The sequence below is a fragment of the Chinchilla lanigera genome, unplaced genomic scaffold (genome assembly GCF_000276665.1).
Source record: "Chinchilla lanigera isolate Chin_1 unplaced genomic scaffold, ChiLan1.0 scaffold00107, whole genome shotgun sequence".
Classification (NCBI taxonomy): Eukaryota; Metazoa; Chordata; class Mammalia; order Rodentia; family Chinchillidae; genus Chinchilla; species Chinchilla lanigera.
The window spans coordinates 3,211,793-3,237,561 of NW_004955508.1; the positions used below are offsets into that span (position 1 = coordinate 3,211,793).

Sequence of the window (25,769 nt, forward strand, 5' to 3'; positions counted from 1 at the left end):
GCGGCAGCCGAGCGCGGGGCCGTGCCAGGAGCCGCAGAGGCCGCGCGGGAGGCGGCCCGGCCGGGGAGGAGGGCGAGGGCGACGGGAGAGGAGCTCGGGGAGGCGCTTCTGAGCTCGGACTCCGGGGCTGTGGGACCTGCCGTCCCAGCTGCGCCCAGAGGAGAGGGATGTTCGCGGCTACCCGTCACGTCATCCTCCTCTCCGCGGCGGAGGCGACGCCGGGGCGGGGCCTACGGCCGGGGCGGGCTCGGGGGCGGGGCCTGAGGGACGCCCCGCCCCGCTCCTGGGGGTGTTGCGGCTCAGGCAACGCTTAGCGCCGCCCAGGGAAGCCGAGACCACCGGCTCCGGTCGGCCTCCACCCCCAGATTACCGGTTTGCAGTAATTTCCCCGCTGTCTGTTGCTGCACATTTAGCAAATATACAGCGGTATGCTAATGGGGCCTCTAATGATTGAACGTTTCGTGGCAAGTCCTTGTGGAATTGCACTTCATTCTGGTGCACGCGGCCCTCCGCAGAGGAGCCAGGCTTGTTGGTTTGCCTTTAAGTTCACTGGGAAGGCTACCCTCATTCCAGGGGGTATTTTTTGTTAGCATTCGTTTGCCACCTGAAATTGACCTGATATCCCTGAAGTCACTTAATTTTCCTACTGTCACATTTATTCACGTATAATTCACGAGAGATTGCCTACCTTTCCGAACATTTTCTGTGTCCTTGACAAGTTATTTGTTGAATCTTTATTTTTGTCTTTAGACAAATGTCCCACGAACTGTAATGTTTACTACGGTTCGAAGTTTGTGTATCTGAGGGGATGTCAAAATTGCTCATTGTAAACTTTCAGCCAATGAATATAGAGGTACATATTTATTTATATTTATGTGCTTATATACTTTGTAGTTCAGCAAAACGTCTAGAATCAGCAGCAGAACAGCTCTAACCCTGCCCATTGTTGGAGACTCAGAAGGCTCAGATAGAGAAAGGCAGGGGTGGAGATCTATCTACGTACTATTCTTAGAGAGACCCACAGACAGACACTGTTTCACCTTTTAAGCTATCATCTTTTTGAACTATCTGGGCTTAGATGATCCTTTATCCAGAGGATTCTCATGGAGGCTGGATTAATTTCTAATAGTTTGGAAATTCCAACCCCTTTAGTTGATAATCCTAGGAGACATTCCAAAATATTTTTGAGTTGTATTCGCTTCAAAGTAAGCCAATATTGTAACTGCACTCTATTCAAAAGTGTGGGGGTCATCTCGGGTGCAGAATATCCTCTTCTCTTGCCTCTCTTGTGTACTCTTTACCTAGCAGAGGTTAACATGCTATGACAGTGTATTCGGCATATCTGACATGAAGACCAGTGATCCAGAGACCAATGGTAGTGTTGTGATCAACAGAATGTACGATTCAGAAGCAGCACATTACTCTAAGAAACCCATCCAAATCAAAGGTACAAAAAGAGAAGGGCAGTCACAACTCCCATCAGGGAAGCGATAAAATACAGATTGCAGTCTAGTCTTACAAGGAGGATAGACCCTCGCTCCAGCGTCGGACTCTCCTCTTCCTCAATTTACCTGTTTCTTTTACATAATGCCTCCAAGCCTCTTCCTGAATTCTTGGCGGTTGTTTCTGTCCACTAAGCACTGATAATCCACAGAAAATATCCTTGCAGAGACTTTCCTTAACCACCCAATGAATCTCAACCTCAATTCCCAAGTCAGTCTCTATCACATTTCCCCACTTTAGTTCTCCTATTGCAGTATCACTATCTAACACTCCTGTTTGATTATCTCTCTCCACTAGGATATAAGATCAAGAGACTTCGTCCATATTTTTCTCAGCTGTATCTCCAGTGTCTAATGTAGTCACTGGATCACAGTAGAAAATAAATTTATGTTAGTCAGTTGGTTGATTCAGTCAGATTATTTCAACACAAACTAAATTTGTAGTAATCACACAGTTGGTCTTTAATAAAACTCTTCATACATAAGGATGAAGAGAACTATCCTCACCACCGAATAAATGATCTAATACAAGTTTTTGTTTTATTTTAGCAGTTCATTCAGGAATTCTTCACTTTTCATTTCTGAAAAATAAGCTTCGACCAGATTAATTTTCAAGACCATATTTTCCTTTAAATGAAATACGACACATTTCTACGTACAGAGCATTTTTTATTAAATATACTTTGTGAGAAAAACCAACACCCTAAAGTGCCAAATTTCATGTAAATCAGCTTAGTAAATATAATGGTGGGAAAAAAAACAAAGAAGGAAGCATGATTTAAATAATTTCATAAAAGAACAAACCTTAATCTTGACATAAGGAAACAATCATCAAAATATAAAAGGGAAAGAAAGCGCTTTTGTAGAAGAATATATTTCAAAATTCCACCTGTTGATCATTTCACTTTAAAAACTCTAAACACGCCGGGCGTGGTGGCACACGCCTGTAATCCCAGCACTGGGGAGGCTGAGGCAGGAGGATCCTTGTGAGTTCAAGGCCAGCCTGGGCTACAAAGTGAGCTCAAGGCCAGCCTGAACTGCATAGCGAGGCCCTGTCTCAAAAAAAAAAAAAAAAAAAAAAAAAAAAAAAACTCTAAATACATCAAGTACTCTCTTACTGTGTCTATTTCAATCAGTGGTATAAAGAGAATTTAAACTTTTGATTCACATTGAGATCAAGTGACAGCATTTCTGTTGCACAGAAGTATTGCTCACTGGCATTAACAGTGAGAAAGGATGAAATGCCTTTGTAGATTCAACTGTGAGCAGCAAAACTGGTCTAAAAATTCCAAAAAAAAAAGTAGACCTCATGCTTTAGTAAGAACACAAGCATTAAACAAACATTGCCAGTTCACAGGAGACTATAAAAGAAAAATGTGAAGTTATTCTATGTTGACTACTAGCTATATGTTACTTTCTACTAAAGATGTTCAGTGGGCATACTGTAACACACACACACACAATACACACACACACACACACTATATATATATATATAGTTTTCATTATAGACCCAAACTGGCAAGTGTAATAGAAAGCTAACAGGAAAATGTCACCATGATTTGGGATGTTCTAGCCAATTTTTGGCTGCAAGTATTCAGAAGGAGTCAATTGAAAAATAACTATATGCACATTCATAATGAATACTTGTGAAATCTCTATATATCAGATATCCACAAACTGAAAAGTGTTACCACACATTGTGGGACCAAAATAAATACATAAGGTTTGGCTGACTGACCAATTAAACATTTAAGAAAACCTGGCTAATTCATGTGTAACATACACACACACACATACACACACACACACTTTTTTAATAACATCAGTGTATAGTATATGCTACATACCATAAGTAAAGCTACATGTCATAAGCTACATATCATAAGTAAAGCTGTATTACCAAAGTAGGATATGTAAAGTATCAATGCAGTTAAAATTAAGTTTTAAGTAAAAAGTTCTTGCTACTTATATAAGGCAGTGAACTTTTAAGGCAGTCCATTCAAGAATTAGTTCTCATATATAAAAGAGTTTAATGTTAATGAACAATACTTGTCACTTTAAAGTTTTAGATAATACAGAAATTTATAGAAAGTTTTTGACCATGCTACACAGTTTGAGGGAAAAAATGAAAGGATTAGACTGGATTAGACTTTAAGAAAAATTCTGATAAAAATTAACTAACACACCAAAAAATAATCAAAACATGTTTTATAGCAAAACCTGCGAAAAGTTTTTGTACTGATCATTTCTGAACCATGAAAAAGAATGAATTAGTCCTTTTTTTAAATAAGACTTTAGGGAACAAAAATAATTTAATCATGAAATATCATCTTGATAATGAACATACTCTATTATCCGCACTGATTGGTAAATTTAATTATGTTGCCCCCAAACATTGACAAATTCTAATATGAACAAGATATTCAATTCATTAAGGAATATATAACTATTTTAAGCATACAAATATTCTCTGATTTTATACCCTCTACATTTCAGAATTCTGTAAACTGTGAGGCATTCAATGTGTTTCATGTGGCAGAAGACCATACTAGTTTCATTATTTTATTCTGTTCAGTCCTTTTCCCATTAAGCATGCAAACACTGTCATAACCATCTTTGGTTTTACTTCTACGAGATCATCAGGTAATGCATATATCCGGGCACCGATCTTCCGAGCAACTGAAATGGCGTATCTTAAAAAGACAAGAAAAATATCTTGGTATTTGTCAGCGACTATGTTTTCACTTAACACACTTTTACAAAAGAATATTTTTTAAATTAACTTTATAGAAAGGTTGTGGTTTTTTTTTTTTTTTTTTTTGAGACAATCTCACTCTGTAGCCCAGGCTGGCCTTGAGTTCACTATCTAGCCCAGGCTGGCTTCAAACTCCCAGTGATCCTCCTGCCACAGCCTCCCAAGTGCTGGGATTACAGGCATGCACCATCAAGACCAGTAGAGTTATGATTTTTAAATCATATTCCTCCTATAAGTTGTAGTTAAAAATGTGAAACTTTTCCTTTAAGGATTTGAGAGAATTCAAAAGCCACTATCTTATAATGTAAACTGCAGGGGCTTACTTAGCATTGTTCAGTTTGTCTTCATCAGAAAGGTTTTCTCTCTTGATCATTTCTTGACGAATTGCATTTGGTACAATGGCATCTATTAAATCTAGGACAGGTAAACTTGTGCTGATAGATTTATCCTAGAAATAAAGAATGAACATTCATAAATATTTTGCTTTATTTTTCATAAATGTCAGCTTCTTCTGGTTACAGCCATTTAACAGAAGATAATCTATCAATTTTATTTATACCTAATTTTAAGCTTTTCTGCAACCAGCACATATAACAAACCACTTAAAATATACTTTTCCTTCAATCTATACAAAGAATAAGGTAGAGAGTTGTCACCATACCTGAATAAGGTTTGTTGACATGACAGTTCCTAAGTATGCTAACTATAGTATCCATTCTGTAAAAAATAAACAACTTTTGAAAAGGAATAGGAAATAAATTATTTTACAGATCATAATAATATTACGTTTCTTAGACCATAAATTCCTAAGCCTTCATCTAATATTTTTCAGAAAGAAAAACAAAGGACAATAACACAAAGGCATTGTTCTCATTGCGTTGTGTGTTTCAGTTTAATACTTTCTAAACCCTAATGTTCTACTAATAAAAGAATTATAATTCCTCTTTAAAGATGAACAATTTAAGTTCAGAAAGCTCCAGCAACTTCCTTAACATAACCAGTAAGTATAGAACAAGTGTTTGAACCCACAACACTTTGACTCTAATGTTCCATTATGAAGTTATCTCCAAGGTAAAAAATGGACATCTAAATTCTAGTGGATAAGGGGCTGGGGATTTAGCTCAGCGGCAAAGCGCCTGCCTGGCAAGCGCAAGGTTGTGAGTTCGGTTCCTGGTACCGGAGGGGGAAAAAAAAAAGAAAAAAATTCTAGTGGATACACTGTTGTCATTAGCCAAAATCCTTACCTGAATCAACTTTACCACTTACCAGTAACAAATTATTCTCTGTTTCTTGGACTGAATAATGGTCACTATTGCCTGTCTCCCCAGTATTCATTCACTCTTTACTGCGGTCTCCATTCTAATTGTGCCCATCCCACCCTCACAAGGACATGTGCTCCAAAGCACGCTCACTCCACCCAGAACTCCTGGAGTGAACCTGAGTCTAGGCTGTGTAGTCTCAATGAAGGCAGGGTGATACAGTCATTGTTTGTATGTACAAAACACACAGTGCACAAGTAGATATAGCGTGTATATCTCTGCATTAAAATTTCATCGGGAAGTGGCAATTTAGAAAAAAGTGTCTCCTTAAGGGGACAATACTGAAAAAAATTGAAAACACTAGTCTTCGCTTAATGGAGTAATACTATACTATTATTGCAGTGATTTTAATTTGAGGCTAATTTAATTAGCCTCTGGAAAGCAAGCAACCATTCCGCCTATATGCAAGTGAGAGGATGGAACCTCTGTCAGCAGCTATCCTATAACCAACAGAAGAACCAGCTTTAGAGTAAGGTTGGCACGTTAGATATTTGGAAGCAGAGATGGGGAAAAACTTGAGTCCTGAATGACATTCTTGTTACTGGATCTACTAGTCCTGAAATCCACCCCACCTCTGGTTTCTCTTATTGCAGCTGGTACCCTTCCTTTTGGTCTAAGTCACTTTACACTGGGTTTCTGTTTCTTAGAGCCAAAAGCACCCTTTCCTAATCTCAGAAATGGTGATGGGACAGGATCCTTGGGAATATTAAGATAACACAGATTACAGTGTCTAGTACAGCCCCTAGCCAAACATGGATTCTAATAAATGTGTGACAAAATAATTTGCAGCCATATGAAGATTAACAGGTTATCATTTATGAGCCACTTAATTTTAGCAAGTTTTATATTCTTAACAGGAATGTTTACATTCATTCAAATTTGGAGGAGAGAGAGACAGAAGGAAAAAGCAGGGCTCTTAGATCTACCTGATGCTTCTAATCCAGACCTGATTTTTTGGTTCTTCTCTGTTTCTGAAAATTCCTCATACCTGTTTATCATTAGATAGTCTGAAGACCACTTACATGAAAATCACCACAGGGTGTTATTAAAAGTGCAAGGTGTGTGTGGCTCAGTGCCAGAGCACTCGCCTAGCTTGTGCATCATATCCACACAGAAAGTACAAATTTAGTGCTTCTCTCAAGTTAGTAAATCAGGCCGTCTGCGGATGAGGCTGGCAAATGTACATTTTTAATAAACTTTCTAGATGACTCTACACTTACACTTTCTAAAATTAAACTTAATGTCATTCTAAAATAAATTAAAATTTCCATAGACTTACCTTTCATATATTTCTAATATGATGATTCAAAAAGATGACTTAATTGTGCTATATTCTAATTATTTGCATATTTGTGAGATTTCAAATATTTTTTACTTAGATTTAAGAATTAAGTTTTTCCTACTTCCTTAGGATTGTCCTTCAGAAAAGCTTTTACTACTTGAGCTTAAAATTTTAACCCTCCCAAAATTATATCAGATACCTTATCTTCTTGTTTCCAATAAAACAGCCTTATCTTCCAACTCCTCTAGTTTTTGTTTTCTTTTATATTTATTTTTGGGGGGGTACCAGGAATTGAACTCAGGACCTTGCACTTGCCAGGCAGGCACTTGTGCTGCTGAGCTATATCCTCAGCGCCTAGACAATGAGTTTTGTTTGGTTTTTTTGGTCCTAGGAATCAAACTCAGGACCTTGGGCTTGCAGGCAGGTGCTTGTGCCACTGAGCTACATCCCCGGCCCCTAACTCCTCTGGTTTGTACATTATCAGTGAGATATTTTACCCTTAACTTGATATATAAATACATTTCCATCATTTTTCCTTTCACTTTAACTATATTAATCATAAATTATGTAAGCAAAAACAATTTCTAAAATCCTAAAGAGCATAAGCCTAGAGCTTAGTTTGATTTTCAAGATAATGGATTGTAGCTTTCTCTTAATTTGATTAAGTACTGCTACGAGAGCATTCCATCCCACTGTTCTTCCTGTCATTTTTTAAAAATAAAATGGAAAAACAGTGACGTGGCCAGCAGAGCCCCTCCGTATGTGAAGCCCACTGTCTACCGGCAGTGCCAACAGTGTAGTAAACCCTGTTTAGTGAGCCTTTCTTAAAATGCTTAACATTTGTTAAAGCTTGTCCAGTCTGACAATCCTATTAAGATAGGTATTTATGTCTCCATTTTCGATATGATACAAGTAAAGCATAGAGAAATAATAACTTGCCCAACATCACACAGGTATTAGATGCTGAACCAGACATAAGTTTTGTTCATCAACCAGTGTAGTATAAACTGGTGAAATTTTTGTACTGTGCTCCCCATCCCCCTTCGCTGACGTTATATATGGTATGATCTTGTATATGATATTGCTAACACTTTATATTGTGATTCTTTTTTTTTCTTATTTCTTTCCTTCCCTGAACAGTAGCTCTTTGAGCCCACATCATAGCCACGGTAACTAGCAAGACAGGGAAAGCTTGGAATATTTCTGGATTGAATGAGCAGTACGTCACATAGCTGAGTCAAGCGTCAACCCCATGGCCATACAACTCCAAAGCCTGGCTTCCGGTCTGTAGGTAAACAGAGCTGGATGTGAAAGTCATCTGTTCCACTTAAAAGTTATATGACAACAGGCAAGTTATTTGACTTCTCTAATGCTCACCTTTCTGAGAGAATTAAAAGAAATAATATGTAAAGTGCTTAGTTCAGTAACATATAGGACTCAAAAAAGATAATTATGATCATTATTATTTGCTGATATACTACCTGCCTATCTTCTTGGTGAGGGAAAATTGCTTTGCAACTAAAAAGGGTACTTTTTTTTTTTTCTGAAATGTCTAGTTTTTTTTTTTTTTTTGGTACTGAAAATCGAACTCAGGACCTTGTGCTTGCCAAACAGGCACTTAGGCCACTGAACTATATCCCTGGCCCTGAAATGTCTAGTTATAGCACTGCCTTGATTATGTCTAATAAGTTCTAACTAGTACCATTTATTATAACCTTCAGACAGTGCCTTCTATGGCTGGGGGAAAACTTATCCCCCCAAAATTTCTTTTTAAATCATTCATTGTGACAATTCTTTACCAATTGCACTCTCTTTAAGAGATATTTTTAAATCAAGAATCTGCACTAAACAGAACTTTCTGGGTGTTTCTGCTCCCTCTGTTTTAAGTAAAACAGTGCTCTCAAGTCTGCTGGTTCTAAGTACTCCCCTTATAGTTGGTGTGTTCCAGTTTTTCCACATTCTCTTTTATTCAGCTGATCTCTAAGTCTGCATTTCCGGTGCTACTGTCTCCTTTCATTTAACTGCCATTTCCTAAATATGACCTCAGTCTGAGTATGTTTAAGTTTGAGTTCATCCCCTTTTCCAGAAAGCAGCTGCCGTTCTTAACATTTCCATTTCTCTTAGTGTTAGCATCTGGTTTTCCAAATTAACCAGGTCAAAACAAGAATTCAAGCTGGGCGTGGTGGCGCACGCCTGTAATCCCAGCACTTGGGAGGCTGAGGCAGGAGGATCCTTGCAAGTTCCAGACCAGCCTGAGCTACAAAGTGAGCTCACGGCGAGCCTGAACTGCATAGCAAGACCCTGTTTCAAAAAAAGACAAAAAAAAACAACAACAATGGAAAGAATTCTGTCTCTTCTCTTTTCCTCCAGCTTCTCTGAATCAAGAAGCCAAGTCCTAGCTGTTCCTGTTACTTTGCAAAAGCCCACAGATTAACTTCCTAAGTGCCTACCCTTAACCCCCTTCAGACCCTTCTCACATTGTATCTTTAGTACTGCCTTGGATTCTTATGCACTCTTCTTGTATTTATACCATCCTGCCTCCAACCTATCATGCTCATCATATATCAGCTAGTATACCTAAAACAAAACACCTTCCATTACTCCTTTTACTTGATATTCTTTATTTAGACTGAATCATTCTATAACCTTGACTTAGTCTGCATTTTACACAGCATCCGATAAAACCATCCTTGGTAGCCAAACTATTTTCCCTGACCTTCTAAGACTTGCCTTTATTCAGCACGGACCTTTTCTAGTTTATTATGCTGTTTTCCTGACCATTGGAAAACCCTCCTTCATTTGATGTTCAAATCAGCTTTTTCCAACCACTCTGCTGACCAGTGAGTAGGAAATGAACAATTAGGCTTCACCTTGATAATAACAGTTGTATTACTTGGATCTTAACTTCCAGGTGATATTGTTACTTTCTCAGCTATACAAGTTTTGTCTTTCAAACAAATGGACAGTGAGGGCCAAGTTTATTATACCTTCTTTTTATTTACCTAGAAAAGTTACATAATACTAACAGCTCAGTAAATATTAATTGGTTCCTAAATGGTTTTTGCTGTATTTCATTATACTTTTATTTTTAATAAATTAATATGTAAATGCATATAATTTTCATATAATAGTTTTAAAGAGTAACTGGCAGTCAGAAGATTTATCAATTTCTGACCTTTCTTCAACTCTACAATGTTACTAAGCACATTCAGCAAATGTAAAGAAAGGGATAAAGATGGGTGGATATTTCTTGGCATAGCTTCGTGTTCATCTCCACTTTATTGCACTAACAAAATACAACTGCTAGGTTTTTTTACATACAATAAAATCACAAACACAGGCTCACTGAATGAATGTGTGCAAGCAGACATGCTGGTTTGTAACTAATGCCACCTTGCATGCAAAAGCAAAACACAATGAAAATGCATGACAGTTAGTGGTTATGTATACACAGATTACATTTGGAGTGCTGTATGAATCATCCACAAATGCTCGGAAGTGAGTGTTAGGTGCATTATGAAGCCAGATGACAAGATATTTTGTTCCTACCAGGTTTCTTAATTCCCACTTGAATCGGTTTGGCTGGCTCTGTTATGCCTTGGAAATGATGTCAATACAATTCTGAGACTGCTGCTAGGGAGCACAAAACATTATACGTCCTATATAAACAATGGCTTTCATCTTTTTCATTTGACAAGTGGATGTTTTTGGCTTGATTCTATTTCTTTTTTAAGATTACATTACCATATTAACCTGCGTTTATACTCAGTAGGACAACAGATCAAAAATACAAGACTTCAAACTGAGTATTTCTATTTTACACATGCCAAATAATTAGTATGCCTAAATTCATAAATTTTGTGTTCAAGATATAACACTGAATGTAATTCTGAACCTAACCAATGTAATTCTGAATACAAATTACTTCTTAAACTTAAAAAAAATAGAACTTTTGATTACCTTGAAGCTGGAAATAGAAGTACTTTTGTTTGCATTCTTAAGAGTCTGATTGACCCATTTAATAATAATTTCATCGTTTACTTTTTCACCCTCTCCAAGATCTGATAACACGTTCAGTGTATACCTGCAACAGGAAAAAGATACATAGTTGAAAGTAACTGTGGTGAGATTTGCTTTCACATAATTTATATCCATATTTAAATAAATACATAAATAGTTCAGCTCTAATAAATATTTCGAGTTTTAGACTGGCATTTGCATTTAGTTACATCCCAAAGTTTCAAAGGTCACTCATCAAAAGCAAAAATTTTCACTTGGCACTTTAAAAATTCAGACCAATTCTTTCCAAGACCGTTTTTTCCCTTGTACTGGGGATTGAATACAAGTCTGGGTGCACCATGTGCTCTACCACTAAGCTACATCCTCAGGACCCTTTTAATTTTTTACCTGGAGATGGGGTTTCACTGAATTGCTCAGGCTGGCCTCAAGCTTGATTTCCTCTTTCTTGCATCAGCTTCAGGCTAACCTTAAGCTTGAACTCCTCTTACCTCCAGTAATATCACCACACCTGACTACAAAGCCATTTAAAAAATAATTTATTTCGGTTTTTGAGACAGGGTCTCATTATGTAGCTCAGGCTAGCCTTGAGCTCACTATGTAGCTCAGGCTGGCCTCAAACTTGCACTGATCCTCCTGCCTCAGCCTCCCGAGTGCTGGGATTACAGAAGTGCACCACTATGCCCAGCTCACAAAACCATTTTTAATAGGTATTAATAAAAGTGATTGTTTGTAGAGACTCATTTAAAAATATAATTTACAAAAAGATACTGTATATAATCAATACTATATATTCACAAAATTTATATATTTTGTATTATATATTTCCTGTGTTCATTCTTCAAAACTAACTACAAGTTTGGGTCAAATGACTTGTTCAAGGAAACTAACAGTGTTGCTATAGAGATATCAGCCTTTACCTTCTCATCAGTTGCCATACCAGTGCCAGAGTAAGTGTTGAATTCCCTTCATTTAGGTCCTGCCCAGCAATGCCAACCAAGGAGAATTTGGCTTTATTCTTCCCAAGCTCTACAGCATAGTTACAGTTCTCAATCTACAAATAAGCAAAAGTTTTAGAGTAAAAAAGATTTTTTGAAATATAACTCTTGAATATGCTAACATAGTTGTTACCTGAAAAAATAATCACAGTTATGCTTTATTTGACCAAATTTCATTACATAATAGTAACCCAGTAAAAGCAAGGAATAAGTATTACCATTTTATAGCTGAAGATAACAAAGTACCAAGGGATTACGCTAAAGGAACCTACATAGTGACCTGAGCCTGACCTGGTCACATGGCTGAAAAGTGTTAAGATTCGAGCCTACTTTAATTAATGTTCACCCTCTGACTGAAAACCTAGGTTTTCTGTATTCCATTAATAGAGGTAATGTATAGTTTTGTTAGATTTAAAATTACAGAATAGAGAAGTAATATTTTCATTAAGAAGCTAAGTTCAAGCTAGGTGCAGTGATGCACACCTGGAATTCCAGCACTTTGGGAGATTGAGGCAGGAAGACCACAAGTTCAAGTCCCACTTGGACAACTCAGCAAGACCTTGTCTCAAAATAAAAAATAAAAAGGGCTAGAGATACAGCTCAGCGACAGAGTGACCCTGTGTTCAATCCCTAGTATCACAAAGAGAATCTAACTGCATAATTCATATTTTTTAATCTAGATATTACTAGTATAGCTTCCAAAATTTAGCTTTTAGTCTACTTTATTCAATAAAAGTTTTAATTTTAATTAAAAATAATGATTAGCCAAGAATCATAGCACATGCCTACAATCCCAGCATCCAGGAGGCTGAGGCAGGAGGACTGCCACAAGTTCAAAGCCAGCCTGTGTAGGGGACGGTGACTCTTAGCATATCATTTTAAGACAGAATAATTCTAGTCTTAATGCAAGCCTCAAAATGTGTTTTGAGAAACATCCCAGAGGGTTTGTAAAGAGTTAACTCTGCAATCCTGACTTAGCCCTGGAATGGTTCTCCAAAGACAAAGAACGCCTGGGCCTAGATAACCACCCATGACCCTGCCTGGGTTGTTTCATACCTTCCCTAGCTCCGCATAAACACTGTAACCATAAAGCAAATGTACGGTTATCTAAAGGGGGACATATAGAACAGAGTTCAGGAAATATATATCATTGTGGTTGCGCTCATGACCTGAGCCTGACCTGGTCACTTGGCACAAGGAAAACAACATGTGGCCAGGGCTACATTCCAATCTGTTACCATGGAAACCAAAAAGGTATATAAGCTGGGAACAAAGGCAGGCCCATGCCCACTTCCCTGACTTGCAAGTCGGGATGAGAGGTGACCAGTCTAAATTAAAACTTTGTCTGTTCTCATAAAGTTCTTTGGTCTCTTGCGGAATACAGCCCGAATTTTGCCGTAATACCTGGACTTCACAGTGAGTGGAAGGCCAGCCTAAACTGCATAGCAAGACCCTGTATCAAAGATGATGATGATATCTCTCTTGTCTCTCTTGGTAGTCTATCACTTATAATCTAATGATCTATCCCTTGAACTCCTAATAATGCTCTTTTTGTATGCTTATGCACCATGTTCTACTTATTCTTAGCTGTTGTGTTTTCTTCTGCTCTCCATAGTATACGCTCCTTTAAAAGAACAAAAACATTTACAGGTACAAATCTGCTTAATACTTCCCTAACTTGTAGCCCAGGACTCAGTACAAAGCCTTACCTACAGTCAAAATCTGCTATATAAACACCAAGTAAATCACCTGTTCACCTGCCTATTTATTTCTAGCAATGTAAGTCCAGGTAAAGTCCTTTCTGTAGTTTTTTTCGTCTACCTTGGTCTCTATAGAGGTTTTTTATTTCCATTATTTACTGCTCTACCTCTTTTATTAGGACTTACAGAAATTCTTATATATTCAATTTGTTTTGCTTATGCTTCAGTGAAATTATAAACTCCCATAATCGTACAATGTTATCAGTAGGAAAAAAGTCCTTACTAAATACTTTTTGGAATAAACAGTTAAGAAAAATAATATGACTGGTTTATCTAATTTTCTTTCCCAAATTAAGGCTCCATTTCAAAACAGTTCAACCTGAGATATACACATACATCTCTTTCCAAAAATAGGAAAGTATTTCTAGAAAAGGTAAAAAAGAGACCACACAATCACAGAATTTTTACAAATAACATAATATGGTTTAAAAAAGAAAATCCAAATTCCCATAGTTCTGTTTATTACAAATAAAAATGCAAGACGATCCTTTGAACCCTCTGTAACATCTTCCTGGTTCATTTCCTAAGCCAAGGGAAACATCTGACATGAGTTCATTTTTTAAATGCAAGGAGACAGTCTTTCAAAATTATTTTCTTAGCAGTCATACTCAATTATACCTGTTTAATAATAGAAATAAATGTTACACAAATGCACAGAATTGAAAAAATGGAACAGATTCCTAATTTATGGAAAATGCCAGCAGTAATTTGATTATGTAACAGTGAACAGGAAGAAAATCTAGGATGTTTTCCATGGATTCCCATTTGAACAGGAGACTCTCCTAGCAAACTCTAATCATCATTGTTGTTGAAATGTGTCTCAGTGAAGGGCTGCTTTACAATCAGTTTCACCAAAATTCTTTAGAGGGGTGATGGTGAAACAGGAGCTCAGCATTGCTCATGTAGAGGCGAAGATGTTGATATAACCAGTAATAAAAGAGAAACTGGAAAGAGGTACTAAGGTAAGAGAAAGGATGTGTTCTATTTTTGGAAGCACTTAATTTCAAATTTGATTGAACACTTCTAGGATGTGGAGAGGTACTAAATTAGAGAAGAATGAAAAATTTGAAAAATTAGGTTCCTGGAAGTAAGCTATGTTTATGGTAGCACCTTGGACCCTAAAAATGGAACTACTCCCAGGGGGTAAAAAATGTAGAAGACCTACAGACCAACACTGAGCCTTGGAATTCCTGGTGTTCTCAGACTAACGGATGAGGAACCTACCCAAAACAAGAATGAACACAAAGCAAGAAAAATTAGAGTGTGCGTCTCACATGGTGAATGGACAAGGATTACCAAGCACTTCAAATACTTGGGATAAAAGCGAGGCACAGATCATTTGGGTAATGAGAAGTTACATAACAGGACACAAGATTCCAAGTGAAAACTTAAAATATAACGAAAGATGTTGAATACTGCAACTTCATGAACTTTCACAAGTAAAGTGGTGTGTGTTGATGATTGTCCAAAGTCCATAAAATAATTCCCTGTCATCTTGAGTTTATCTCAGGCTTTATGTTTCAATCTATAACTAGTATGTGTTGAAGTAAGCATTCTGCATATGATTCACTTGTGATGCTTTATAATTAATTTTACATTTTACATCATGACCAGTATTTTGTAGCATCTCTGTCAACATCATTGACAAGCATGCTTGCCTATGCACACTTACTCCAGTAGAACTTTAAAACTGTTTTACAAGTCACCCCAACCCACACCTATAAACTACCTTTTCCCACTCCCTATTCCATGCACTGAAAAAATTTTTAGAATTCTAATCGGAATTACTTTCCACCTATAAGTTATTTTGGGAAAAAGTGAGTACCTTTTAATAATTTCGTTTTCCCAGAAATATGGTTCTATTAGCACTTACTCAACTACAGGTAGTTTTAACATCAAGATAATGTAGTTCAATTTCATAATAACCAAGTAGAATAAGTTGCAGCAAAATGAACCCATTGGTTTGTGTAGTATATTTAAATTACATCATTTAAGCAAAAGGATGGAAGTGTAAAAAATTTAAACTTCTACATTATTTTATTTTACAAAGCAAATGACCCTAAAACAGGAAGTCAAAAAGAAATGCAAAAGCAAAACCACAGCTGTTTCAACACGGTTAATATTAACATCAGTGAGACTTCTGATCACCTGTTTAAGAAGAACTCAAGAAAAGTATTTCTCTTTACATTCTTCTTCTCGTACTTCCTTCACCAGCTATAATCAGGTCACTGCCCTCCTCAAAAACATTTAATGACTTCCCTCTGTTTACAGTTTAAAGCACATGCTTCTTAATCTGGCATTCAAGGTTCTCAAGATTACGCTCCAACCCAAATTCTTAGTGTTCACATTTTGCTTACTTATCAAAATCCTCTGCTATAGAAAAACTGGTTTTCTTCCAGAAACACACTTCCCCACCATTTTAAAACCATTTTAAAACCTGCACCTTCTTCTTCAGTCACAATGTGACAAAATTCTACCCATTTCTGAAAGGTCTACCCAAATACAGCCTCCTGCATGCTAAGTGCGACCTGTGTTCATTTCTTCTTTAAAGCCTGTAATAATAGCCAAGCACGCCTATAATCCCAAGCAGCTGCAAGGCTAAGATGAGAAGATCACAAGTTTGAGGCCCATCCGGCTATGTAGTCAGTTCGTGACCAAACTGGCCCACATCATGAGTTCAAGACCAGCCTGGACTACACAGCGAGACCCTATCTCAAAAACCAAACCAAACCAAAATTAAAAACTGTCGTATTCACTTTGCTTACACTGTAGTGTATTGAAGTAGTTTATACATATCTCATCTCTGTGATTTCTCTAGAGCTTCATGACTCGTACTTTTTTGCTGTCACGCATTGCACTTTTCAGGCAGTAGGTACATATCTGCTGAATAAATGAATAACCACTAATAATTCAGCAAGATGTAGCAATTACAAGAGTACACTTATGCTGCATCTCAGTGATATTAATTACTACAACTTGCTAAAGAAAAACAAATATAAAGCATCTGAACAGGAGGACTGCCTTCATCTTCCCAAAGATTTACTAAAGCTAACTTGTAAAAAGGCTATTAATAATAAGCTTAATACATTTTGGGTTGAAAAAGAACTGTGGGGATAAATCACACTTTACTGAGCTTTATGAGACCCTAAATCCTCTGTTTTGTATCAGAATAGTAACAACCTATCCATGGTGTTTATTTCACTCACCTTCTTCATATTCCCTCCAAGAGCGGGGTAAGGAGGTTTGTTGACCTGGCTCCAGTTGACTGGCACGCGAATCATTTCGTAGAGCTGAAAGATCACTAAAGCATCTTCAAGGTCACTAGAACGGGGAGGAAAAGCAGATGAGGGAGGAAGAAGTGTTTCCACGAATTTTATAAAGCACACTGGAGATGGACATACACCTTTTAAAACACAAGGTCAGCCGGGAGTGGTGGCACACACCTGTAATCCCAGCACTTGGGAGGCTGAGGCAGGAGGATCTCACAAGTACGAGACCAGCCTGAGCTACAAAGTGAGCTTAAGGCCAGCCTGAACTGCATAGTGAGACCCTGCCTCAAAAAAACAAAAAATAAAATAAAACAAAATACAAGGTCATTTAATGCTTGTAGAATGACAGGACATATCATTAGACCTGAAACTTCCAATCTAAAAATCTACCCCAAATTTTTTCATAAATGTTTACAAAGACACACATTTGTTGCCGCAGTATATTTATACATACATATGTGTTTATGTGTTATATATGTTTATGTACACACATGTACACATATGAAAAGACAGAGAAAGAGATTTTTGTTCATATGGACTCTAGCTGTGTTTCCCAAGCTGGCCTTGGACTGCTGGTCTCATGGTCCAAGAGTAGCTGGCAAGGCACATGCCACCATGCCTGACTCACAGTATTTGTAAATTCAGAAACCACTAAATGCCTAGCATTAAGGGCTATTGAGTAAACTATACATACTGTGAACTCCTGGGCCACCATTGGAAATAAGGTAAATCTGTATATACTGATATGAAAAGCTTTTGGCAGAGCACTTAATATAGTTTGATCTTTATTTTTTTAAAATGTAGAGTCAAATGTATTTATATACCAGGGACTCTTGGTAGTGATTACCTCTGCACAGGAAGAAGGGCATATGGAGACAAGGGAAGAATTACCATGTTTTCCTTCATTTTATCCATTTATGTATTCTTGAAACTTGCACATGAAAAGGAGTTCATGAGTTACTTATGTATTATGAGTTTTAGAAACTTAATTATAGGAACATCACAGCTATTCAGTAGTCAGCTGTTCGTGTTCAGTAATAAAGGTTAACAGGAAGAGATTTATGAACAAGTAGGAGTTCTTAAGGTAAGAATACTACTGCTTGGGATTCAGAAAAATAAATTCCCTTGGGAAGCTTAAAATACATCTGTAAAATCTGTTTTTCATTCTGTATGCTAAGGACATAAAGCAATAGCAATTGATTTTTTAAATTGCTAGCTCTGTGATGTAGCGTGTCACTTTTTTCATCCAAAAGCTTATCCTCTGAGTTATGTTTTGCTAAGACTCAATAATTTTCTTTAAAAATTCCTATGTAAGTACATATATATGCAATCTTTAAATAAAATGGGATTGACTACATCTATTCCTTTCTCTCAATAATATATTACAGATATTCTTTTAAAGTCAGTCCATAAAGACTTAAAGCCTTCACTCTGATATTTTAGACTTAGCTCCAATCTAACTCGATGTATATGTCTTCACATTTAGCTAGAATTTATACACTATTTAAAATTTTTTCAAATACAAGTCTAGCACATCAAGGCCAGTTAGCAGAATAAGGTGATGCTGGTTTTAGATTTTGAAGAATATTTTTAATATATTCCAAGGAAAAGAAATTACTGCATTAAATCCTCAGCCAGGAAGGCCATATGCTACGACATATTTGAATAGTAATTTAGTTCATCTTCTTTAAGAAGTTAAACCCTCTAAGGAGTTTCCTTGGTGTATAAATTATCAGTTTAGTTAATTTGACTTTTTAAAAAATGAAGTAGTGGCAACTGAATTCTTTTCTACTTTTTTAAAGGAAAGATTCTATTGTTATCCCTAGCAAACAGCACAAAAATGATTTAGTAAAATATTTTCTTAGTCCTACCAATCAGTGTTAATAATGTATTATCATTTTTAAACATGAAAGAATAAGATAGAAATTACAGTAACACCCGGAGAGACTAATTATTCCTACAAATAAGAAAATAGACAAAATCATTACAGAATAATTGAGGTTGTAGCAAAAATAAATGAAGAAAATATGTGTTATGATGAAAAAACTTACATGATCAGTAATAAAAGAATAAGAAGTATCTTTTCTGATTTATATTAAAGTTATACCAGGGGTGATAGCACACGCCTGTAATCCCAGCACTTGGAAGGCTGAGGCAGGAAGATCGTCACAAGTTGAGGCCAGCCTGTGCTACAAAGTGAGCTCAAAGCCAGCCTGAACTGCATAGGGAGACCCTGTCTCAAAAAAAAAAAGTTATAACTATTATCTTTTTAAACAATATTTGTCTTTTACAATTATTGCATTGCCAATTCTGGGCATTCTGAAACTCGTCAGTGTTGACTGAATTCTGTGACTTGAGAAAATTCTAGAAAATGAACATACCTACAGTTTGCAACTTAAAGAGCTAGAGGGGCTGGGAATATAGCTCAGTGGTAGAACACCTACCTACCAGGCATGAGGTATTGAGTTCAATCCCCAAACCCAAAGTGGGGGAAAAGGACCCTGACAGTAAGGCTGGAACACAAGAAAATACTTACCCATACAAATGATTAATATATGGATTGACTCCCAAGGAATTCATCCAGTTCCGAAATGTCCTCTCTTCTTTGCTCTCTCCTAGAGTAGACAGAATAAAAAAATCAGGAACTATACATAAAACCATCCTAGCAGATACAAAGTGGCCATACATACGCTGCCATAGTTCTTTAGACCCTATAGGTTTTTTTTAGAGGGGGGAAAATCTCTTATCCTGACTTTCTAAAGATTTCAATCAGTCTCTCCCTCTTGACTGCTTTACTTGATGTCTGTGAAGTACTATTGATCCATGGATTTCTCTCTTCAGAAACGTAACAGATAATCTCACACAGTCTGAAGTGACTGGTAGATGCAGTAGAATCTGGCTAAAGATCATAAAACAGTCTTTCAGCAATCAGAGTGACATTAGCACATTAAACAGAAAAGTTCCATCTTTCCCAATGCAGTATTTCTAATTTCATACAGATTATGATTCCAAATCTGCACTTTACACCAAACAGTGAAGGAGAGAGGGAATGTCAGGTAATATAAAAAACAGGAAATGAGAAAGTATAGGCTTCCTGAGTAAGCTGTCACTATTGAAAATACATGAGGGACACAGACCCCAGAGAGTGTTCCAGTGTGAGCCAAGAGAAAGACATGTTTCATCGTAGTATACTCCTGAGCCTCAAAGATCATGTCAAGGAGATAACTCTTGCAAGTACTATATTTAACCTGTAATAACCCTTCTTCCCTGAGCATTCCCTTTATACCAGTGCTTACATATGTATAAAGAAAACATAATTATGGTGTATCACAAAATTGGAAGAGATGTAGATCTTCCCTGCTATATCCGCCTTACAGTCACCTCCTGACTAAAAACACTTCTAAGTGTCTATAATACTACTGTTCATTCTTTAGCCAAGTTAGCAGCTAATGGAAAAACCCAGACTATCTCTTTTCACCAGACTCATGAAAAGCTAAAAAATTTTCACCACTCATCACCTTTAACTCATAAGCAAGCTCAGGTCATTGCCTAGACTTCAGCCCATGTGAGACTCAGGCATTTGGCAAAGAATTCTATAACCATCTGAGTTTCAGAATCCATCCCAAGACAGTAATGCCATCTTCAAAGGGCCACAGATAGTACAAACTGCACAATCAGAACAGGAACCAAAGCCTTGTGTGATCTAAGGGATTCTGTTATTCTTGGCAACTGTTCAGGAAATGAACTGCCCAGGACCTTTTCATGTGGTTTTCAACTCCACTGTCTAACAGTTTTCCCAGAATGTGCTTTGCTCTTGCTCTATAAGTCACACAACCATGTAATTTCTTGCTTAAATATTGTTCCCTCTGGTCTTCATAAAAGGTAATTATCAATTTGTTGTATCTGCTACACATACTTTATAATGAATGATCTACATTGAAGATCTTTTAAAGAAAGAACCAAACTAAACTAAACATTCCTAAAATCTATACCGACCTTGTTTATATAGAAATAATTAAACAAGTACAAATTAAAGCTCTAAACTGTGCCCCACGTTATATAAATATAAATAAGGAGTGACAAATAGCTTGATGCACGTGACTTGGATTCACCTTTTGTTGTTTTCTCTTATTATCATGATGCCATAAATATGTGTGAGTGTGTGTGTGTGTATACATATATATGCGTGCCGTATATCTATATAATTTTTTTCTAGTAATTAGAAGAATTTCCTATTATTCCCGGCTAGCAAAATCCAACTTATGTCCTAAAATTAGAAAAACTATTACACTGGTTTAGTTTTGGATTAAAATATTCAAATTCTGTTGAACCTATTGATATATTAAATATTTTAGAAGAACAAGTTCTACAATTACTATAAGCTTCAGGGACTCATTTCTTCCTGATGCTCTCAGCTAATTTATTACCATTTTAATTTTTGATCCTGAAAAGTAAAATGGATTTTAAAAGTGAGCATTTATTTATCTACTATAATTTCAAGTTGTCTTAGTAAATAAATGCTCACAGCTAGAAACACTATGCATTGTGCAAGACCCATAGTAAAGCATTACAAAAACATATGTATTCCAGATTGGATTGCAGACAACTAAAGCAATCTTAGAATTAAATTCTTAATAACTAATAAATAACACAGAACTATCTGCAATTGGTAAAGTCTCAATAAAAATAACACATATATTGCTGGGGATGGTGCTTCACACCTGTAATCTCAGCTACTCAGGAAGCTGCGATAGGAAGATTGAAAGTTCAAGGCCAGTCAGTCTCTCTGGGCAACATAGCTAGAGACTCTGACCCAAAATAAAAATTCAGAAAGGGCTGAAGTGTAGGTCAGTGTGAGGTCCCTGGGTAAAATTGCCAGTACCACCCTTATATATATACATATATCGGTAAGTAGGCTACTAAAAGGAAAGACAATGACTAATATATATTCAACAATCATTAAATGTGCTGTGGTGTATTAAATAGTTTCCCACATTAATGAGTATATACAGTAGGTAAAATCCCTTCAGTCATAATCATACTTAACTTTCTCTGGAACACTTAAAAATAAGTATTATTAGTCCTGTGTTATGAGGGAAAACCAAAGCTCACAGAGGATATTAAATGGTGGGACCATGATTTGAACAAAGTCTTTCTAAACTCTGTGACCTATTGTACTTTTTATCACCAATATGAATTCTGAGATGGGCCAGGCATGGTGGTGCACACCTGTAACCCCAGCGCTCAGGAAGCTGAGACAGGAGGATCATGAGTTCCAGGCCAACCTGAACTACATAGTGAGACCAACCCTGTCTCAAAACGAACCAGCAACAACAAAAAACCCTGAGATGATGTCTCTAGCCCATGTGTTTTGCTCAAAATGATATGAAAGTTTAACGTTTAATTGGGCTTTAAGTTTTAATTCCCTAGAGATAAAATTCTCTGCCAATGAGGACATACTAATATATGAATTTGTGATGTGATAAGGTCAAGCTTCAAATTTCATAAGGATCTATAAAAACACAAATTTACAGAGGAAAATATTTTAATGACAGTCAAAGTCAAATACATTTTTGGCAGATGTATCGGGACATACATATGTTCAAAATTAAGATGATTGGTAAATATTTCCCATCGTACCTTAATAAATGACTGTACCAATGGAAATATATAGCAATCCTATTCACACTAAAATGTTCCAAAAGCATGCTGAACACTAGCAAAAGAATTCAAACATGACAAACAGGAGAGCGAGCAAGTTAGAGAAGATAATCTAGCAAGAATTCAGTGACTATAAAAAGCAGATCATTTTTAATATGCCACTGTAAACAATGCCTTCTACGTAAGACACAGAGAGCTTCTGAAATTTTCCAGACTGATAAATCTTAGCAGTATTTCTTTTTTTAAAATTCTAATCCTGTACCCTCTTTGCTAATAACAATCTACATTTTTGTCTATTTCCCTCTCAGTTGTAAACTGTATAGAAAATAGAGTGATTATTTATTTAATTAAACCATCAGGCAGAAAGAATTGGATTCATCGTATTCTTCAAAGAATATATTTTTTAAATTTGAAATCTCTTAATCACAAAACTGTAGCTATGTAGTAACAAAGACATTACAGGTCTAGTTGTGGCAGTCAAAGGAAAAAGACCATGAAACTGATTTCTCATTCTGTCTCACAGGGGAAGGGAATAAGGGTGGTTATATGAGAGAATGAACACAGTAATGTCAAATTTCGCCAATTCCTCCCAATCTGGGAAACTAAAGAGCAAATCTTAGGCTTAGCGCTTCCCTCCAACAACTATCTCATTGCTGCCACTGTCTGTACTTTCCCTTTGATAATAAGGTGGATACTGGGTGAGGGCATGATAACAAGGAAAGAAGAAAGTTTGGTAAACACAGACAAGGAGAGAGAACTAGACATGGAGAATGATTTTGTCATGATGACAATTCATATATTGTAAGCTTCAATGACATTCAGTAAATATAACAAAGCTAAATAATATAAAAAATCTGTCATAGAACCTAAACGAGTCCTTTCAAGGATTACTTGTGATAAAATATAAGATTTATCACAGGAGAGGGATAAAGACTTTACATCAAATCATTAAGTCCAACTGTCAAAACTCACTTCCAGTGTGTTTACACTATAATGTCCCATCCTTACAGAAGGCAAATGAGGTGAACAGTCTATATAATCAAAGCCTTGCTCTGTTATTTAAGCTTGATTTGTGTGTTTTGCCTGCAGGTATTCATTCTATAGGCATATTAAGACAAATAACACAGCATGAACAATGCAAAAAATAAATATCAACCCAGATGGAAAAAAATAAATGGCACTAATAAAAACATTCAGAACGGATATATTCAGAGTATAGAAAAGTACTAAATACAGTACCTACATTAGGAGGGGTCAAATCTGCATTTCATGAAGCAAAACAGGAAAGTGTTATATATTATGAGACAGATAACAAACACAAGACAAATAATGAATATTATAATTTTTCATGTACATGGAAGACATTAAAAAGTGTAATACTGAAGTCACATTCACTTTCAAAGGAGAATAAATCTACAAATTATGTTCCCAATAGATAATTCACTGTCATAAGATCATTTATGATACTATTTTAAATGTTTTCATAGTTTCAGATTTTAATAGTTCTCAATAAACTCCTAACAGAGAAATGATAGATAAGTACATTTATCCCACTACTCCTTTTTAAGCAAAACCAACAGCAACAACCACTTTCTATAATTTGAACTTTTGAATGGATGCCAGGCCTATACACCGGAAATGGCATCTCCCCCCACAATCCTCCAGCTCTGACAGTGAAGTAGGACAATACCACAAGGAAAGAAATGCAGTATGTCAATTCAAGACAGAAAGAACATACCTTCCAATAAATTAATATCGATGTCATTATTATTAGGCTTGTGTAGGCACGGGTATGTGTTAAAGAGATTAGCTACAAAGGCCATGTTAAGTTTAGGATTGCCTGAAACCACATCTGCAGGAGTCACAAACTGTCTGCAGCCTAGTTTCTCTGCTTCTTGAAGCATGAATCCAGCACGCTTCAGGTCATTTTTCTCCTACACAATGAAACAAAAGTGCAATGGTTAATATGCAACTTGTAACTGGTATAGTTTTATAGACATACACATTCATAAGTAATTACATTTCCACAAATATATAAAATAATAACTCAAGGTCAGAATGTGCAGGAATTACAAATCAACTTCCCCTTATCTTTTATATCAAAAAGAATAAGTCCCTCAGTTTTAACGCTGAAATTACTAAGACATCTTTCACGCACACTGTTGAAGTACTCAACAAAACTCTCAGATAGAGAATCAGTAAGCTCTTACTGGTCAAAGTACAGTACAGGTAACAAACTCCCTAGTATTGTGGCCTCTGGGTAACAAGCTTAGTTACCTCACCCATTGTATACTAAGTGACATTCCTGGTAGGTACTTTTCTCAATGAAAAGAAAATTGAGATGCATAACTCATACAAAAACATTAAAATCAGAAGGAAGCACCTTTCACAGCTGTAAAACCCTAAAAGCAAAGCAAGTCAAATACCTATAAGCTAGTATATTCATGCAATATGTAAAACAGTGTGACTTAAATATAAAAAGTACTACAGTATAATTTTAAGTACAATCTTAAGTAAAAATTAGAATAAAAATTTAATTTTACGTGGAATACATTAGGATCAAAGCAGACTATATAAAAGAGCAAAAAGTACCGTGAACATAAGATTCAAGATGGTGGTAACCACATTAGCTTCGGCACAGAGAATAGGAAAGAACTGCACAGCTAAATTAATGTCAAAGTCTTAGTTCTCTCATTGGATTGAGCATTTATGGGGCTTGTTACAATTTAAAGAATAAGCAACCAAAAATAAAAATAAGAGGGGGATATGTGTATCTATCACAAGAATATAACATAACCAGAGTATAACATATCAAATTTTGTGTACCAGAGTTGTAAAGAAGTAAAAACGTAAATTGAATCAAAGAAAGTGATAGATTCAATGCATCACACAATGAGGAGTTACCAAAGTTGACATCAACCTTATTTGGACCTTAAATGAACATTTAAAGGGAACTGGAAATGTCGACAATCACTAGGTGACATCACAGATTACCTGTATTATTAACTTTCCAGAGATAAGGCATTCACTGATGAGTGGGTAAGTTTTTAACTTAAGTATATTAAGTTTAATATATGAACTCTGTTCACTGTTGAATGTATTTAAAATTTTCCATAGTGCTTTTTTTAAAGTCCTGATTTTTTTTTTTTCTTGCAACAGGGTCACGCTATGCAGTTCAGCAGGCTGGCCTTGAACTCAGTGTT

At 36.3% G+C, this 25,769-nt stretch overlaps 1 protein-coding gene across 2 annotated transcripts in view; it reads right to left on the reverse strand.

Annotated features, from left to right (window-relative positions):
- Positions 1 to 3,511: 3,511 nt before the first annotated feature.
- The window catches only part of Pls1 (plastin 1), a 108,937-nt gene continuing 86,679 nt past the window's right edge, over positions 3,512 to 25,769 (reverse strand). The window contains exons 10-16 of one of the 2 annotated variants that reach the window (XM_005407737.2): positions 24,305 to 24,500; positions 19,442 to 19,520; positions 16,843 to 16,957; positions 11,799 to 11,932; positions 10,822 to 10,945; positions 4,584 to 4,708; positions 3,512 to 4,198 (exon numbers count right to left, since the gene is read on the reverse strand). In XM_005407737.2, coding sequence (XP_005407794.1) covers positions 4,063 to 4,198; positions 4,584 to 4,708; positions 10,822 to 10,945; positions 11,799 to 11,932; positions 16,843 to 16,957; positions 19,442 to 19,520; positions 24,305 to 24,500 — 909 coding nt within the window. In that variant the 3' untranslated portion in view covers positions 3,512 to 4,062. Of the gene's footprint in view, positions 4,199 to 4,583; positions 4,709 to 9,200; positions 10,492 to 10,821; positions 10,946 to 11,798; positions 11,933 to 16,842; positions 16,958 to 19,441; positions 19,521 to 24,304; positions 24,501 to 25,769 lie in introns of those variants that run through there. The other variant, XM_013506262.1, reaches the window with a different exon arrangement.